The 20,689-nt window shown below is 35.7% G+C and overlaps 1 protein-coding gene across 1 annotated transcript in view; it reads left to right on the top strand.

Annotated features, from left to right (window-relative positions):
- The window catches only part of SSBP2 (single stranded DNA binding protein 2), a 160,517-nt gene that overhangs the window by 128,998 nt on the left and 10,830 nt on the right, over positions 1-20,689 (top strand). Inside the window, exons 8-14 of the mRNA XM_042822758.1 lie at positions 4-74; positions 3,865-3,932; positions 10,048-10,096; positions 11,755-11,790; positions 15,723-15,777; positions 18,778-18,848; positions 19,580-19,658. Coding sequence (XP_042678692.1) covers positions 4-74; positions 3,865-3,932; positions 10,048-10,096; positions 11,755-11,790; positions 15,723-15,777; positions 18,778-18,848; positions 19,580-19,658 — 429 coding nt within the window. The remainder of the gene's footprint in view (positions 1-3; positions 75-3,864; positions 3,933-10,047; positions 10,097-11,754; positions 11,791-15,722; positions 15,778-18,777; positions 18,849-19,579; positions 19,659-20,689) is intronic.

The following is a 20,689-nucleotide window of genomic DNA, read 5'->3' as shown; positions in this document are numbered from 1 at the left end:
CAGGACATCCAAACATGGGTGGACCTATGCAGAGAATGACTCCTCCAAGAGGAATGGTTCCTTTAGGACCACAGGTACGTTCTACAAATAAATACCCATTTTTATTGATAGATCTGTATTTATACTTAATTACTTTGATTCCAGTGTTGCATAGTTTGAAGATAGAATGTGCTAGGAGTTGTTCTTACAATACCATTTAAAAATAAATTTTGTCAATTCTAAAAATTAATTCTGATTTGCAGCTTTATAAAATCTAAAATTCAAAAGTCACTCTTCAAAGATTTGAAATTAGAAGGAATTCCTTAAGTCACTTATTTCAGGAAAGTTAAATTTTTCCTACATCCAGCGTATACTTTAAAAGATAGGATTTGTAAGGAGTCCAAGCCTCAAGGAAGTGTTTCCTCATTCTCTCAACCGATGCCATCAAGGAGTGTAAAGTTCATCTCACAGTACTACTTAGTACTACACTACTACTCAGGCAATCTGTAGCAAAAAGAAGAGTGATAAGATTTTCTTTAACCACTATGGAGATAGATTACTTGTTAGTTTTGAAGACATTTTAATGTAAAATTAGGAGTTCATGCTTCTTTTTCTGCCGCCTATCAATCATAAACAACTCTCCAGCTTTGATCCCAAGGAGGAAAGCAATCTTGGATTGCAAGAGTTCATCTTCTCCAAGGTGCCGATCTGTTCATGATTGTATATTGATGCTTTCCTCATAAGTGCAGAACCAGTATTTGTTGACATTACATTTTAATCAGTAACTAAGATAGACAAATACATGAGTTGTGATGTATACTTGAAAGATTAATCCTAAAGGTTAATCTGTGTTTTGTTAGCATTCTTGGTGAGGGAAAATTTAGGTAGTTGTGCTTTATACCACGTTGCTAATATTTTCTTCTCATACTTACCATTTTTACTTCTCGATTTAGATAATCTTTCTAGTGGCTTATTTTTTCCTTGGAATATAAACTGAATTTTAAATGATTAAATAACTTTGCCTTTCAAATCTGTTCATAACTGCCTTTACACTTTTGGGTCCTACTGGTAGAAACCAGTTATGTGGTTCTACGCAACATCTGTTGTGTGACCAACTAACTGTTATTAAATAAATTTGTTGTTTCTTGTGTAGCATTGAAGTTTATTTACCACTTGTGTTTAGGAGGTAGAAAGAGAAGCTTTGCAGTGCTGCCAGATGAGATTGAGCTGATACTTTATGCAGCACCATGAGTCACACAGCAGGCAAATCTCCTGCCAGTTTTTATAAGGGTGGTTATTTTTTTTTCATTTTTGCTGTCTCTTAAAATGCAGCATTTGTAAAATTCTTCTTTCTTTTGCTAAACATCCCCTTAAAATGGGGAAAACATGGTATACCTACACAACTTTAAACTTGCAAATAATTTTCTTTTGTAAATGGATCATCTTTGTGTATTGCTTTTAGAATCATCTCAGAATACAGTTCTAAAACCAAACTGAATTTTGTCTCTCAAACTTGCTTTTAAAGTTCTCTTGCTACAGTGCTGTAAGTTTGGCCTCAGTGTACCCAGAGTGTAAGGCTCTGTTCTACCTTGCTGCACAGGCACTTAAATCTGGGAAACACTTCATGTGCTGATATACAAATGCTTATCTCAGCATTTTTTGTTTTATGAGTCTACACTGTTCCAAACTAAATACCATGAAGCTAAAAGCAGTGTTACAAATGCTTGAATCTGTGAAAAGCTGCAAAGAATTACATTGAGTTTTTTTCAAGCCTTGGTTATACCAACTGGACAATGTACACAGTGCACACTGTGATAGACTACTTACTCCCAGTCTCTCAAAGTTGCTGGCGAGCTTACAATGTGTCTCTCATGCATTCAAGTAAAATGTAATTAGATTATCTTAAACATTTAAAAGTCTAGGGTCATTTATCTCATTTTGATCACTTGATGTTAGGGAGTCCTTTTATGAACAATACAATACGAGATAAACAGCGGTGGTGGTGACTTTAAGTCAAAAGCTGTAAGGAACAAATCAGGACAGAGAGCATAGCTGCAGCTGAAGGAATGTGTGTATTAGCAGACTTAATGAAAGCGCTCTTATTTTAGGACGAAACAGTACATTTGATTAGAATTAGCAGTAATTAGAGTTGGAAGTACATTTGATTAGAAGTATTCCAGTCCTCAGGATTCCATAATGGTCTTTAACCCTGTCCTACACACTGTTCCTAGGCTAAAATAGAGGTGGGAGATAGCTCAAAAGGAGCACATGGCTCAGCCCTCCAGATCAAGATGGGAAAATGAAATAAAATAGATTTGGAACCATTGTTTTGTTAGCCTGTGTTCTCTTCCACATCCACTAGTACTATCTGATATTACTATAAGCATCTGCTTTGACTACTCATCAGTTCCTGCCCTGCAGTTCTGACAGAGGAGTGGTTCAGGCAAAATTATCTGTGGTAACTTAGGTTAAATAAGAGGTTTTGACTTAATCTGGCTGATTTTTGCCTGAGCATGCACACCAATTGGTCTGTCAGCTGCACACAGGTTTAAGAAATGAGTAGTGATTGATGTCTGGCAGCTGTGGCTAGTACTATCTTCAGATGGCACTGTTGGATCATAGAGTAGATCTGGAGAATGAACTTTTTTTTCAGCCTCTGGATGTATTCTTACAAACCTCTGTATCATACGCTTTCAGGAGTGTCTAACAGTGAGGAAAATTACACATTTGGGGTTTCTGTTTAGGGCATGGGACCTCTTCTCCCAGTTCCATATCAATTCTAGATATCTAGGTCACTTCAGATGTGAACTGCACTGGATCAATACTTTGAATACTGTTGGACTTTTCTCATGTATTCATGACATCATGTTTACACACTTTGTGAATTAGGCTGACATGGAGAATACCCATAAGCCTATGTTATGTAGATTTTATTTTTAGTGTAATTTATACCAATTTAAAGCATGTTAGTATAATTATTGGAAAAGAGACAACGACCTAGATTTTTTAAAATAAATTGTTTGCTTGTCTCTCTACCTTCTGAAAAGCAGAGACAGTATGTTTAACTTAATACTGGTCATTTTAGAGAATGTTATATTTTCCACTCCTTGGCAATATCAGGAAAAAAAGAGTTAAGAAAAAAAAGAAAAATCAACACAGATCACGTGAGTTGTGATGATAGACTGTTCTGCTTGTATTCATCTGAATTAAAATAGGTGCAGTTTAGTTTTTCATATAAAACAGTCCAATTGTTAGGCTTCTGTCATATTATCACGGCATAGCTCTGATTTCATAGGCATTAGACAATTCATTTTTTGGCATTACTATGACATTCATTATCATATTAAGTAATTTTTTTCTTCTCACATTTTGAATTGATTGATTTGAAGAGAAATGAGATGGTTATGCTGTATGTTATTGTGAAGTGATATCATATGGTGTAATTTCTTACCAGAATTTATTGATACCCTAACAAAATGTCACAAAAGAAATTTTATTTAAATTCTATAACTTAGAAATCTCAGAATCTAAGTCTAGGTTTCTAATTTTGAATGAGCTTCCGTGGTTTGAAAGCTGACTATGTTGTAAAAGTTGTTCCTCTGGACATTGACTTGACTTCTCTATATGTAAATGATTCCTCTTGTAACAATTTTAAGTATTCTTAGTATATTTCTATTTGAATAGCACATGTAATTCTTTGTCCTTGGGGATAACAATATTATTTTTTTAAGTCAACAATGGAAACTCCTGAAAGAATGAATTACATTGGCCTATCCAGTCAGCAGTTATATAGGGATATCATTAACCTGCTGTCCTTTCTTTCCCCCTCCTCTTTGGTTTTGTTTTTTTGTTTTGTGGTAGTCTGACCCTTGGTTATCATTGCAGAACTATGGAGGTGCAATGAGACCCCCACTGAATGCTTTAGGTGGCCCGGGGATGCCTGGAATGAACATGTAAGCACAATGATAAACCTTATAATGTTTAGAAAAATCATTATTTCGTTGTAGAAATGACAGTTGGATTACATAAGTTAAGGGAGAACATGCTTTGATAAGTAACGTGCTTTGATGTCTAATAACTGCAGTTATAAAAACCCGCAGCAGCTTCCTTGTTCTGTATGCATCTTTTTCAGTCTCATTTGCTTTCACTTCAGGTCTGTACAAATAATGAGTTTCTTTCACAGGCCAAAGTAAAAATACCAAGAATATTTTGTCAGTAGAGCCACCAATATGTCCTTGTGTGTATTATAATCTTTTGTGTTTTTACTTTTCTTGTGGTAAAGATTGGTATAAATATGATTATTTTCTGCAAAATAATGCATAATTTTAGCAAAAAAAAACAAAAAACAACCAAAAAACAAAACAAAAAAACCAACAAACACTCTTCACTTAAAAAAAAAACAAACAACAAACCCACAGCAAAACAACTTTTTGAAATAAGTGTGGATGATTCGCTGTTTCTGCTTTTATTTCCATGGCTACATTTATTTTCACTCCTAACAGATGGAACAGATTTACAGAGATAAGTGCAAGTTTTCCAGTATTTCTATGTCCTTCTGAGGCTGGATTCCTATTTAGTAAAAATTGATGTCAGCTGAGTTCTGTTGAGCTATACTGAATTATTCTAGACATGGAGTTTGTCTTTGGAGTGTATTATTCATTTTTACACTGTAGTCAGCTCCCTTCTTAAGCATGTGGAACAATTTCATGTGTAAAATTACTGTTTCTTAAGCGAACTAGATGTAAACTATGGATTTTAACAGAGCAGGTGACTCAAAGTGAGGAATCTTCTGCACTTCACGTAAATCTTTGCTTGTATGGAGTTGTTGGAATGATCAGTAAGCCTGAAAAAAGTAAGATGCTCTTTGTTTTATTTAGATTTATTTCATACGAGATACAAAACTTTTAAGAGACTGCTATAATTACTACTAGGAGAATACAGACAAGAAACTGCATGATCATTCTTTTGTCTTGGCTCTGCTTCTACATAAGTTACTACATGTTCTCATAACAAGAACTTTGCCATCCCTGGTGTAGTAGCAGAAGGCAGCATGGCGATCAGCGTATCCAGACACAAAAGTGATTTAACAATCCTAATCAGAGAGCAATTTAGTTTGTTCTTCCTTTTATACCTTTGTCTTCCAAGAATGAATTTCCAGCAGATGGACGCTGAGAACAGAGTCAGGACATATGTTTGTTACATCTCAGGTTCCTTTTCTTCTTTTTTGGGGGGGAGACATAAATGAAAGAAAGATGGCAATTTGCATTAAAAGTGAAAAGTTCCACACTTGAAAAAGAGTTATTGAAATAAATACTATCATTAAGAAAAAGTATTTAATCCCTCTTGCCCCTAATTTCTTCAAATCTCCAGACATACTTTAACTTCTCAAAGCAAATAAAATAAATTCTGAAGTTGGATATTACTCTGTCATATACATGATATATTAGAGACCAGGCAATTATAGGAGCCTTCCAAGGGTAGGCAATCAATGAAATTCAGTGAGAGTATAAGCACAAGAGAGAGAGATTTTCATGAAAAGAAAATGTAACTTCCTAAAATTAAATGTTCTACAAGTAAAATTGAGGACAGATAAAGCATTTTAACAACACTTACCCACATAAATGAAAGTTCACCTAAGAAAAATGAACAGGATTCTGGATGACAGAAGGAGCTCCTTGTCTGTCCCTTTCTAGGGAGAAGATGGTTATGGGTTGAAATACTGACATTTCCGTATTGCAACATTTCATATTATTTCAACATAAGCAAGCTCATCTTGTGTCAAGTCATATGTAAACATATGTAGGTCATGTTCTTTTAAATCAGAAATGTGAGGAATGCATTTACTTTTGAATTTGTCTGTCCCACTGAACTGGATACCACAAATTGGAGAACTTTGCTTGATAATCTGAGAAGAGCGCACTGTCAAACAACAGTTATGAAGCACGTAACCATAACTGTCTCTTTGACTTGTCATGCATTTACGACACTCCTCTACATTTCTTACAAGCTCATCTTTCCTCCAGCTCAACTGGAAGTGGGACAGAGCACTTTGGTTTTGAACAAGACAACCTGCTGTCCATTTGTTTATTATAGCGCATGCTGAAGGCATAAGGGAGTCCGAGTGCTTGTTCAGCAGTGTTATGCTCCAGTGTATATTGAAATATGTCACATGCTGAATCGGAGAACTCTGGAATTTCATTAGTGCATGTTTTACTACATAGATATATTTTTTTTTACTATCAAAGCAATTACACTTTTTGATCAGCAGCTGGATTGATGTACACTGATATAAGGATCAGAGACATTACTGTGGTGTGGGTTTCTTTTAATGGTATTTCCAAGACTACGTTCATTTGTTACTGTAAAGTTGCTGCTGTCAGGTTTGCCATTACCCTGCAGCCACAGTAAAGACTTGTCATGTCCAGTCTAGTTCAGAACCAGATAGAGAATCTGCAGATGACCTGCAGGCAGCAGCACGTGAGTTGAGCTCATCTGTTTTACTTCTTACACATCTCTATTACCTAAGGCACAGCACTAAGGAAGAACAGTGTAAATCATCTCATCTACTTACATTTCTAGGGAAGAGGAGAGCTATAAATAAAACTGTTGCCTTATGTTAACTTACATGTGTCTTCACATAGCCATATCGTGCATTAAAATTCTGCACTGTTGTATTCAATGTTTTTTGATTTCTGGCAATGTTAAAATATAAAAGCATGCATTCTACAAAAGCAGATGCCATTTTAAAATCCAGCTTTTTCTCCTGGGAAAGCTTCAAAGGAAACTGCTCTGGCTAAGAGCAGAATATCTGTCAAATATAATTTTACATTTGTATCGATGAGAAAGCATTCTTTATTGTCAAAAGCAGCAGCAACCAGTCTGAGAGCTCATAGACAGTATTTCAGTTTGTGAGCATATACTCCTTATATGTAGCATTGCTAAATAATTCCTTGCTTCATCATAGCTAATGCATATTAGATTACTTGAAACAGCTGATACACATCCTATGTCTTTTTCCAAATAATTTTATTTTACCTATAAGGTTTTAGGCTGAAGATCAGTAAAGCCATTTTTAATAATATTTTTGTTTTCCTTTGTGGAAAAAATGCTCTCCTTAGGACCAAAATGGCAAATTTCAGGGAGTATTGTTACATTTGTCTGGCACTTTTTAATGGTTGGTGTGACCTGCAGTTCTGTTCAAGTGCTAAGAATATCTCAGTCATGCCTGAAAAGAAAAAAATATGTATTTTTTAACTCAGTTCCCAAACTTGTATTTAGAGATTTAATTCTTGATGGAATGTATTTTCCTGTTAGGAAACTGAAATCTGAAACTTTATGATCAGAAGTGCAAGATTAACCTTAAGAATAGATTGCAGCTGAAATTAGTGACAGGAGCGGATACCTCGTAAATTACTCTTATTTTGGAAGTGGAACATTCATAATTATCTAACTTTAAAAGTAAACATTTTGAAAAGAGAAAAAAAAAAAAAAAAGCTTGCATAGTTTCAGGAAAAAAAAAATCCAGGTAGCTTTTTTATGTGTTTTATAAGCTAACAACATTATGCTCTGTATAAACCATATGGCTTTCAAGCAGAATCTGTTACAGCGTTTTCTAAGTCTATACATAGAGCTGTCCATGACTTCCAGTAAATTTGCAAATTCCAACAGCTTTATAGATGAAAGGTGAGTTTCCTCTCTGGAAGCAGCAGCAGTGCAGCCTGCAGGATAGCACAGGCATTAATGTGGGCTTAGCTTAAAACTTGTGCACTCCCCAGAGATACTGTGACTTGGAGAAGATCTGTTTTCCCAGTCGCCTCATAAAGCCCACCTGAACTTCCCTATTGCCGTGGCTAACCCAACCATGTACCCAAGCCAGCTTTTTCATATCTCTGTACTTTGCAGTAACCAGCAGTATCATCACGGCTGCCTTCCATTTGATGTTTTTCACAGGCTGTTCTTGTGTTACGCAAAACACGTGCATGGTTTTATGGTGAACAGAGACTTCTGGTGCTGTTCCAAATGATGCTGGTTTCTCACAAAGAGTTGTGCCAATGAACCACATGCAGCATGTGACATTTCAGAAAAGAAAAAATGAAGAACAAAAGCAGAACATCTAATATTTCTGGTGTAGTTGTTAGCAGAGGAGAAATTGCTGAATATTTGACCTGAGTATTGTATCTGAAAAGTCCACTAGCATCGGACATTGCTTGCTTGAGGCAGTGAGTCCATTTCCTGGCTAGAAGGTGGCTGCAGGCCATTGCTGAAAGCCTCTGTGAATGTGCTGCACATTCACAGGTGGTGACTAGGGAGAGCTGCTGGATGGTGGACTTATACCTTTCATGGAAGGACCATTTGAAAATATCTTCTTCTTTGGTGGGGGGAGTGTTTCAGCAAGAAGGCCCTCTTCTACATTTCTGTTTTCCAACCACCTGAAAATGTCAGCAGCTCTAAATGGAGTGATTCTTTTAATTTTCATTTGATTTATTTCTGTTGGTTGTTTGAGGTAATTTCTTTCTGATAGTCTTGCCAACAATAAAAAATAAATTCTATATTAAATCCCTCAGGCAACATAACTACTTAATAGTTTTCAGTTTAGTAAAACTTTAAAATAGAATACTTCCCAAACTCATTTGTAAAATTTACTTTTCTCTCTCTATTAGAACAATTCTCCCAAGTCTCATAAGCTGTGGTGGCTGATGTCCCCTTTCTAAAGCTAATGAGGCCAATATGCCATTTTAAATGCAAAGGCTTTGTCATCTGCTCTGTCTTTCAGTTGTCAGGGCCTTCACAGATAGTGATTTTGTCTTATTTATAAATAACTAGGAATTCTTAATGTTTCCAGGGGTAATTATGATTTTTCATACATTATGACTATAAACATAGAGATTTTGCCTCCAATATGGTGAGTCAAGACAACTCAAGACTGGTTTAGTACCCTCAAGACGATGTCTATCCACCAAAGCATTTCTCCGATCTCAGCTAAGAATAAGAAACTCAAAAGAACAGCAAGAGTAGTGAGAAAAAAGGTGCTCTGTCTGGAAAGTTTTCCTTTTTCCATTTTCCATTCCACTCTGCTGTTAGCATCAGCCTGATGTTTAGCCTGAATGAGCTTTATCAAAGGCTTCTTTGGCCTGTTATACTCTTGTACCTCCTGCTAGGAAGCTGCTACTTAATCATAAATATGCTGCTTGAGCCAAGTGTAACAAGCATGTCTGAGAAGTCTGAAATTTCCATTTTGACTGATTAATAACAAATTTTATGTTTTTGATATGGCTGCGGAGATAATGTATCCTTAGTAAAAGTAGCAACGTGTTTGTAGGTGCTTATTTAGATATGTTAAATTGTATGTATAAAATGGCAAGCTTTCATTTTTTAGTAAGTATATACACTATTTTATATTATGATATAGGTATGTACTATGTATGCTTCTCAGACACATATTAGAGCAGGTAATTTTCTCTGGCTTCTTTTTGTAAAATGTATTTGTTGCCAAAACTTTTTTAAGGAGAGCACTAATGCTAATGAAACTGTATTATACATGCAGAGTTATACTCAATACATACATGTATCCACAGTTTTTCAGGGAGGTACTTCATTACATTATCAAAAGTACAGCTCTGATGATTGAGATTGCACTTGCATTTTAATACTTTTGTTCTTTGGTCATTATAGTAGCAAGATTATTGTGGAATGTGTGATAATTCCTACAAACATAAAAATGTTAATAAAAGTGCTAGGCAAAGGGTGTGTTACCAGTAGTGTCCTGAAAAGCACGTATGTACAGAATGAGTTAGGACCCAAGGTGTCTGAATTGTGAATGACAGGGCAGTATTCATAAGCGATCTTTCATCAGCTCATGAACTGATAAAGTGAAGAAGGTTGTGCAACAATGCGAGCTTTGCTGCAACACTGTAACTTGGTGTGGTTGATAATCACACTGTAATGTAATTTGAAAAAAGCCATCTCATGACTTATTCTGGTAATAAGTTACTCTGAAATATTAGCTTCCTCAAAATGGGTCTAGTAAAGGGAATTGTTCTGTGTCTCATCTTTCATTTTCTATTACAGGGGCCCAGGGGGTGGTAGACCTTGGCCAAATCCAACTAATGCCAATTCCGTAAGTATTTAAATATATTAAATATCATTTTACATTCAGGGAATTATTTCTCATCAGTACTCCAGGAAGAAAAACACAATCTACTTATTCACCATTTAAAGTGCTGCGCATACGTTCTGTTTTTTCCTGCTAATCCTATTGCAGATTAGGTACAGTGATGAGTGTATCTTAACAGAGGACTCAGTGACCTGTGAATATTTAGCTCTTTTCATGATCACACTGCAGCTCTACATCTCCATATCAGTTACAGACCCTCCTGAAGATGAATGTTGCCATGGAGGATGTTTAAAATACATTCTCACTTCCTTTAGTGCAAGTAGGAAGAGTTAGGGCAAAGCTATCTGGCTTGCAGTCTCTACAGAAACTAAATGTGTGCTCATGTATTTCATATAACAAAAGCACGTTTGCTCCTGTTAACCAGGGAATGTCAAATAACAGAGATGAGCCATTTTTGGCAGGCTTTTTGTAACAAGTAATACACTATTGAATTTTGTTGCAAAAACTACAAAATGAGATAGTCTTATAGCAGCTTGAAGGAAGAGGAGGTCAGTAAGGTATCCCGTGTGAGAAACAGTGTCTGCTACTTCCTCAGAAAACACAAAGGCAGAGTTTTCATTTTCATTCGACAGTCATTTATCATTAGTGTAAAAATATATCCCTTTTTAGCACTTGCAGTGGAATAAGGTAAATCTTGTTGAACAGAATGGACTGATTCTTTCTGTTCTCAGTTTTGAATTTTTAACTATACTGAAAGACAATTGCAGAAAGAAAGAGCTGAAACTACCTCAGTTTTCTTTTGCATGGACTCAACTAAAAAAGGATATTTTTCAGTGGGTGGTTGATTTTATTTCTCATTTATTTATTTTATTTGAGAAATAAAATCTACAAATTGAATAGAGAAGTTCAGTAATAAATATGTGTAATAATATATGTAAAATGAGTTGGATTGTAAGTTATTTACACTCAAGTAAGATGCTTATTCTACAAAATAATGTATCTTTTATCAATTAAGTTTCTTCTTACCTCATCCTCCTATAATGGCACTGCTCCATATTCCTTAAGAATGAATCATTGAAAAGAGTATTGCATAAAGAAGAAAATTGAGTTATTCATAGCCAATTGGATTTCTGAATATATTCTGTGTAACAAATACCGTAGTTGAATTTTACATGAAATTAGGACACTGTCCTTCAAAAAGAAAGAAGAAAGAATAATGCTGAGAAATAAAATCAGTAGCTTCTAGGGTGAACAAAACAAGAGTCTGTTTCCTCCTGTGGTCCAGATTTTAATCAAGCTTAAGTATATGTAAGAACATACAAATTCAGTGTGTCACGCACACCAGACCCCAGTTTGCATACATTTAAATGTATGAATTATTTGTATTGTTTTCATTAGGGTGGCCACGAGGACACAGTAACCTTAAATGGAAGTATTTGATATGAAATCTAGTTTGTGTCTATATTGCAAATTTTAGACTTGTTGTTGAACAAGGTGTTGAAAAGGTGTTTATGTTTGAAGACAACAATATGTTTCCATCATTATTCACTACGTGTTGGAAACAAACGAAAATGCATTAACCTATAACTCTTCATAAATATTGGCATGAACTTCATGTCACTGCAGAAAAACCTACTCTTTTGTTTCTGTTGATGTTATAGATACCTTATTCTTCAGCATCTCCTGGGAATTATGTAGTAAGTACAACTGTGTGTGTTTACTTATTAGAATAGATATTACATTTTATTTAGGCAAAGGAATAACAGTCCAGATGTTAAGAAGAACCTTGGGGTATTGGCTGAGTACTGAACATCTGATTGACACTTAGTATTTTGTCTGCCATCTTTGGTACATATGTTGATGTTTATTACAGGAATCATTATCAGGCTGGTCAAAATGAGTCTGTGCGCTGTTTTATTTCAACATGTTTATAATAACCAATACAATATATTGTCTTATATAATAAGGCAGAAAAACCCAGCTATATTGGAAACATAATATCATGCATGAATTCCTAAACTTCTTCAGGGACAAAAAAAAAGCATTTGAAGAATGAATGCAAACTTTTATCTCCCCGAAGAAATATATAAATGGATGATACTAGCTAACATTTTAATGTCAATTTTTATTCTCTTAATTACCTCCTGAAGGCTTGGAAAATCTTTTTTCTGTAGTCTATTATGTCCTTCTTTGACAGAGATTGTCTTAGTTTGTTATGGATTAGTCAGTGGCTTTTCTTTTTCCTAGTCTGTACCTTAGAATGAAATAGTTAAAACACTGTCATCATGCCCAGCATTGATCTGTTATTCTGTGGATCACAGAACGCTAACCATCTCTCTGGAACTTCACAAGAGCATTTTACGTATCAACAAAAGTCTTTGTTGGAGTATGTGCTGCTCATATTTGTTTGTGTCCCAAGAGATTAACTTTGTTTAACCTTTAGAGTTTTAATTGCTGTTGTTACTGTTGTACTTGGGTTATCTTACTTCCCTTCTACTCCTCTAAGGCATATTGTTTTATATATTATATCACATTTAGTATTGAAGTCATGGTGTAATGGGAGGAGAATTTTGTCTCCTATCTGTAGCCATTTGCCATTTGTCATTCTTGTTTGCAAGTTGTTGGATTCCAGTTTTCTGGACAGTCCATATTCTCTTCATTTTTCATTTTCTGAAGGTCAGATAACTGTCATGTTTTAGCTTGGGTCAACAAAAACATGACTCTGTTTCAGAACAAGGGAATATCAAGTCTTTCACCACAAGGACAATATACCAGTGGTTTTTTAACCTGTTTCTGCTGCATGTAGGTTTCTCGTTATTTCTTCATAATAGAGATGATCCTTCAGAGATAATGCTTGAAGGATGAGCTCAAGGATGAGCTTGTTAAAAATTTTGTCTTTTATTTAAACAATTAGCTGTTGAAGAGATTAAGTTTCCGATAAGTATCCATAATTCTAGGGCTCATTTGCCTGATTTACACAGTCTAAATCTGCTGATGTCCAAGCAAATTCTTTGAATCGACTTCAGGAAGTTCTCTCTGTTGGGAAGGTTGTTTTTGCTGTTTTTGCCCTAGATACTAGTGATCACTTGTTGCAGATCTTGGAAATGGTGCACTGGACTTCATATTTTAGCCTTTGAAATATCTGAAGTCTTGAAAAACTAGAAAAAGAAATGGTAAAGAAATTAATTTTAAAGAGGTAAAACTAAGTAAAACAGACATTGTACTGAAGGACTCTCTCTGTTGTACACATACTAAGGCAAATGTCAGCTGAGATAAGTGACATTCAAAAAAAGACATCAACATATTTCAGTGTATAAACAGCAGAAAAGGAATAAGCATAATGAGGTGATTTTAATTCACGCAAGTGGCAGTGATGAGACTGGTGGTGGTTTGCTATCTCTAACTTGCAACGTTGAAGAAAAATTGCAGTATATGTGAAGATGCAAGAAGGAGACACAGAAAAAATTAAAGTACTGGAAAAAAATGCCTGAGCTTCTGAGTAGATGTGCTCTGTGAACTCCAGCTGTGCCCATGGGAGAGGTTGCTGCCTAATTCTTTGTCCCCACTGTTCTGCTGAAGTTTACCAGTCCTAGGTTGTTCCTAGGATGAATGCTTCTCTTCATTCAAAACAACTGAAGTTGATGTAAGCATTTGGAGAATTAGATTCTTCGTAAAGCTGTGAGATTGAGCCAGAAAAGATTGAGGGGCACCCACTCATGAAGATCCTATCAGAGCAGAGACTGCCTCTTGCAGAGTGCGGTGGTGGCGATGAGGTGTGCCAAGGGATGAAAGTTTTTGCCACTATGAATGGTTGCACACTGTATGTCTTGTTTGACCCTAAAGAGGTAGTCTTGCTTCACAGAGGCTCTCTGCAATTTGGAAAATGGAACACGTGATGGTCAGCCATACAGACAGTTAAATAAGCAAAGCTCGGGGGCAGGAGTTTGCTAGAACAGAACAGTAGCAATCATGTGGGGGCTGGTGTGAGCTGGAGAGCTCTTAAAGCAGTTTTTTAGTCAAAGGTCTCATGTTATGGAACTGCTTAATTTGGGAGCTTATTCTGTCTATTTTATCATACAGCTTTTTGAGAAATAATTTCAATATATAAAAATATATTCTGAAAGGCAAAATCATTAGTATGAAAATCACTACGAGGCTTTTTTTGAAGACAGGTATATACACACACTGAGGGTAAAGACCAAACTTATATTAGATGCAGTTATTAACAGTGAATGTGAGTTACTATTCTAATAAATGACCAGTTAGTGGTTTCTACACCTCTTTATACCGTGTCTGAAAAAATAATATAAACCTAAAATCATGGAGTTTCTGAGCTTAGTATTCAAAGTTTCTGTTTCATTTACAATTAACTGTGAGTTAATCACCTGTTAGCAAATAGAGAGGCTTGCTTCTGATGTGATAAGTGCTTTGCTTGAATGAGCAGAGGCAGGAATGTATCAATCAGAAAGCTGCTATGTTACTGATTTTTATTGCATAAAAGCATTGTACGTTAGTGTATCATTGCTTCTGTTGTGTAAGAAATGTTAGTTTTATAGATCACTGAGAGAAAAAGCTTATTGTTTTAAATCCAAAACTTTGTTGCTTCTTTCCAAAATATCTCAGTGATTTATAGCAAATCCCTGCAATAGTCCTTGTAAGCAGATAGGAGCAGCCAAACCTGTGTAGTCAGTGTTACTTGAAAATCTGCTACTTTAAAACTCTGTCTGCTGTTTTAAAGTACCATAAAAGAGATAAAATATAATAACATTCATATAGCACTGAAAATACTCACCTGTTGTTCCCAACCTGTGTGTTTTTTATTATGCAGAGGAGGAGCAAGTTATATTTATTGACATTTTATTGACACAGGCATTTTTATAAAACTGATTTGGTAGTTCCTCATGTTGCTTAAAAATGCTAGTGGGTCTGGAAATATAAGCAAGAAGCTGTAGTTCTGTGCTTAGTAAACAATTAGAGTATTTATAATAAAAATAATGAAGTTGTTTCTAAATAAACTTTAAAAGCCAGACGTGTCGGTCTACGGCACTTATTTGTAAAAACTGTAACACAAGAATACCTGAAACTAAGGAAGTAATATTCCTTGCTTGTTTTGCGTTTTGTTGCTGTTTGTAATATATGATTTAGCAGTCTAGACAAGTGATACAACTGTACACAAACTTATGGAGCCACAACTAAACTGACTTTTTTATCTATTTGTCATTAGTTTTAGAAGGAACTGTGTATACAGATGCTATTTTTCAAAAATGTAGAATATTATACAATTAAGTGAATTAAGTTGGCTAAGGCACTGAGATACTGTCTAAGAGAAACCCCTTCAGGCCCTGATCCAGGTTATTTCTTTTGTCTGACTCACATTGTGATACAGTTACTGACTAGCGGATATTCTTTTGTCAGTATAGCTGTGTACATAGGTTTATGCCAGAACTTGCTGAGCAATTGCGTTGTCTCAGTCTCTTAGAAGCTGTTCTGCTGGCTTATCAGAAAATGTGTGTATTTTTATCAGAGCAACTTGGGACATTTATACTTTGTTTTCATTTGTGCTGTGTTCATTTTTTTTTCTATGGTATTTTTTCACTTCATTCTAACTGACATTTTCTACTCTCTCTAGGGTCCTCCAGGAGGTGGAGGGCCACCAGGAACACCCATCATGCCTAGTCCAGCAGGTACTGAAATGTACTTAGCAACTATGAAAGAAAATTATGAGGGATTTTAGGAAGTACATTATTGTTATAAACTTTGATTTTAATGAGAAATTATTATGTTTATATGTTCTATATAATTTTTTCCTGCTCTCTAACTCCCTTTCTGTCCCTGCTGTCTTAGAGGCATACAAGTCATTATGTCTGTACAGTTCAAAGCAGTTCATTTCTAGCCCAACCTTTCTTGCATTATTTCAACAGTAGAAAAGAAAACAAAAAAAAAGGAAAAAAGACACAGTCTTTCTTTGTTTTTGCCAAAGTTATCTGGGACAATTCTGCCAGGCTGGAAATGAGGAGATCTCTGAACTGGTAAAACTCCATTGTAGTATCCTGTGGGACAGACCTGACCATCCTGTGGATCTCGGATGAAGTGTAACTCACAGGCATGGCTGTGTCATCTGGCAGCAGGCTATTCTGGGCAGATGGTTCTCCTCCATCCTGCTGTGGAAGAGTAAGAAGGACCCTTATTGTGTTCTATCAGTTATCTGTTTCCAGATCTTCAGGGCCCCATTGTTTCCCTAGTTACATGGTCTGTATATTGGCATTCTGACAAGTGGTGACAAAAGACTGGCCACGCTACTACCAAGGTTTGAAGAACTGATCAGGATGGGAAGATTCAGGCCAGCTAACTACCTTTTCAAGGCTTAAAATTTGTCAGACAGATACTACATCATTGTTCTGCAAAGAAGGGAAAAATCACAACATGTGGAACATGTGGACGACATGCTGTCCTTCCTTGTGGACAACATTGGGAGTCTAAGATGAAACTAAATACATTACACAGTATTTAGTAGCTACTCAGAGTCCTTTTGGACAACATTTGTCTTTGTAATGCACTTTACCCAACTAAGATAGACCTTTTCACCTCAGTGATGAAATAGAATCCTCAGTCTTTAAATCCAACATGTTCTTGCTATCCTCTGTAGTGTATGAGGGCAGGGAAGTTACCTAATTTCCCATGAAAACTTCTTGCATCAATATAATATTTTCTTTAATTACAATTCCAAGGCTTTAAAAACACAAGGTGGAGAGTAGGGCTTCATCAGCTATATCACTTGTGGAAAAAGATACATAGAGCAAGCTGGCATTTAAAAGTCAGAATTTATTTTATCGTAAAACTTCAAGACAGCCTAAGCTTTTAAAAATAAACAGCCCTGCAGTTACGGCACATGTTAGGCTGTCCACGTGCATTTCAGGTAAAGCTTCTGTGGAGAAATTTTTCCTATTTTCATTTGAAGATACTCAAAAATTTTTAGCGCTCTGTTTTCCAAAGTGTGCAGATGTTTAGGAATTATCCATCTGAGAGTTTTATAAAGGTATTTATTTGAGAAAAACAGTCCCGAGTGTTCCTAAGGCCTGGGGAGAGCCAGAGATGGAATGTCTCAAAACAATCTTTTGGTTGAAGAACTTCTCATCAAACCTTAAAATAGCTTGCTGTATGCTACTTTCACTGTGATAACTTGAAGTTAAAAGCTTGCATTTCCCCTCTTTTTACAAACAATACATTTGGATGTCCTAGTGTATAATATAGCTCTGTGTATAATGAAATTATTTACTTACCAAGGTTATTTGAAACTTAAAATGCTACATCAGAAAGACTGGGAAATAGGCAAAGATCTTGATTTTAATTAATGCAGTGTGCAAATATATTCTTGCGCAAGATCAGGCCGCATTCCCAATTCCAACACGTTTCTATCAGATGTAGGCTATTTTACTTTCACTACTTCAGACTTAGAAGACATCCATCACCTTGTTTTGGAAAAAAATATTTCCAGCTCAGTATTGAATTTTGCATGGGCTGGAGTTCATAACTCTGATTCAAAGAAATTGAATGGTCTGTTTGAGATCTTTTTGCAGATATTGTGGAGGTTACAGGTTTTCCAGAGCTGCCAGTATTTTTTTTAATGTTATGCTGTCCCCTTCAAGCTGTTTACCTAAGACATTCACCTTTCAGAGAATTCTTCATTATATGGCCTATTTCTTCTCAGATTACCTTGGGAAAGACTTTTGCTAATTTGTCCACCATCTGCTGCATTTTTTCCTTTCCCTTTCTTTGATATTTTGATGAAAGGTGTTAAGACTTTGTATCTGTTAGCAGATAAGTTTGAGATCAGAATGAATAATTTGTATCTAATAGTGATTCTCACCTATTGGCTTCCTCTGTTCAACCTGAAGACTCCTATATGTCTTGCTAGCTACATCTTGTGTTTCACGCTGGGGGTGCAGTACTCCGCCAGGGAAGAAAGTTCATGCACATTAATTGGAGATCAAGTCTTACAGCTGTGTCTACAGCAAGGCCCAGTGAAACTCTTGTCAGAATTAATAGCTGAAGCACTATGCTGCTCCAGAATAGTTTTTTTGGTTTTGAACACAGGTTTGTTTTGAAGCATTGCACCACACTGCACCTTGAAGACAGATCAACTAAAGCTGTTCTTAAAGTGAGGATCTTTGCACTGTGCTCTGTTGAATAGCTAGATATGTTCGAAATCTAATGGACTGACACAGATGAGAAAGAATGAAAAATTCCATTTACTATACTAACTTGAAGTCTGTGTAATGGGAAACTATTTATCATTTATTACAGATGGAAAACAAATTACAGAAAGTATTGATAAGAAAGAGACTCCTGTTTTATAGAGAATGTCAAAGATAACTGAAATAATTTGGAGGTCCAGGAGAAAGGGTTTATGGAATTAAATAGATACTGGGTGATTTATAAACCTTTTAACAGTCATGTGTAAAACTCGAGTCTAGAAATAGTCACTCAGGGATCACTGCAATTATTTCTTTTCGTAGCTCTGTTGTGTGATAAAAATAGATCGAAAGGGATTGAAATCTTCCTTTATATTGCTACTGTGTAACAGTGATTCAGGAAACAATATGTACACAATGACAAGAAATGACTTAGGTGAGCAGATTCATTGAAATATACATATTGGCACTTAAAATAATCTCTTATTACAGATTCAACCAACTCTGGAGACAACATGTACACTTTAATGAATGCAGTACCACCTGGACCCAACAGACCTAATGTAAATATGAATCTAGTTATATACTATTTGAATAACATGGGTTGTTCTATCCAAAACTGCTACATTTACATCAGATAGTATTAATAATAAGTTTTCTGTTATTATGGATGATGCTTTAGCTGTTTCCCTGTCCTTTTTAATGTTTCTCAAATCAATCATAACAGTATGTATAAAATAATGATTGGGGCACTTTTTCTACATGGATGAGAGCTTAGAAACTTGTGCTTGTGGGTCTTAGTGATAGCTTAGTTGTCAGATTGCCAAATATTCTACAATGTTAATGCCTCTGAGTTTTTGTAAACTGAATTAAGGTTAATAACTACAATTGGACAGAAACTACTCACACTGCAAATATATCTGATTGTCAGTATAGATAGGATGGGGTATGAAAGCTGTTCGTTAATAAAGCACTTGTTGAAGAGAATAGTAAAATTCCCTGTAAGTTCAATGGGAATAGAGCTAGGTCTGCACTAGCAGGTCTGAAAATCATACACAAGGTACTGAAGTGAGTAATGAATTATTGCTAAATTTTGTGCCAGCCTATAGAGGTGAAGTTCTCAAAAGATCATGAAGGGTTTTTCAGTCTAGCATTGGACTTTCACTTGACTTTCACATTCAGATCTGGGACTGTGTACTTTTCTATTTTTGTCCTGAAGAATATTTTCTTTTTATTAGATGACATCTAATAAAAAATCTGTACAGTAATACCAGTTTTTAATGTCCTTTTATAGTTTCCAATGGGGCCAGGGTCAGATGGACCTATGAGTGGACTGGGTGGAATGGATTCACATCATATGAATGGATCATTAGGTAATAATAGTAATATCACAGACATTGTGAATTTTCAACAACCAGTGCCATTTTCTGTGTTCTCTGAGTGATGTGGAAAACTGTATGTAAAAATCTTGTTAAAAAATAGCTATAAATACATCAGGTAAAAGTATTAGGATACTTTTTATGCTTGTGAATTGGCATATATAATGTAGCTCTGGAAGAAAAATTCTGTATTGTATTAATGTAACAAAGTATAGTTTTATCCCAGAGGATTGAAAACACTCTAGAAGTGTGTATGTAATGACAGTTAAGTGGAAGTGATGGCTTATGACCCATTTTTACTTCTCGTCTTTCAAAAACTAGAGGTGTTACTCTGACATGCTGGTGCAGGCTCTAATGAATTACTTGAAAGTAAGTTATTACATATATTGATGTATGCGTTGAAGTTTTTTTATCCCAACAGTTGGATATCTTCATTTGTTCTATAATTAGCCATCCTCCTGTTAATAATTAGTGTTACTACTCCATCCACAGAAGCAGCATCATACAAGTGCCAATTCTAATGCAGCAAGACAGAGCATGCTATTTTCTTAGAGTGTACAAACACTCTAACCACATTGCCTTTTGATACTGTAATTTTTGAAGGACACAAATCTAAGGGAGAAACCTTGCACAGCTCTACAAAACATTAATTGCTTTATCTGTTGACTAGCAAGCTCCTTGCTCTTTGCTTTTGCTCTTTGCTAGAAGGATGATAGACACTTGAAAAGAATGTAAGAAACAAGGGACAGTTAAATAAATTGCATTTCTGCCTTACTTCTCCATACCCATATGAAGTAGAGACAAGGAATTTATTTCTGCTCACAACAGGGCAATAACTATGAATACAGTTCACGTGTCTTACTCTTCCATCTTCCAGTGACAGGCAACAACTTCTGTCTCTGTTGTTTGCCAGGCGAGGTTCTCTTTTACATGTAAGAGCTGCCTCCACAAAGCACCAGCAGCTTTCTCCTGAGTGCCATTTTCCTTTATGGGGAAAAAACCCAGCAAGCTAAATACAGGTCCAG

This window comes from Centrocercus urophasianus, unplaced genomic scaffold, assembly GCF_019232065.1.
Source record: "Centrocercus urophasianus isolate 14NV4802_14NV808 unplaced genomic scaffold, USGS_Curo_1.0 seq_21, whole genome shotgun sequence".
In the NCBI taxonomy this organism is placed as follows: domain Eukaryota; kingdom Metazoa; phylum Chordata; class Aves; order Galliformes; family Phasianidae; genus Centrocercus; species Centrocercus urophasianus.
This window is presented reverse-complemented; position numbering and strand designations above follow the sequence as displayed.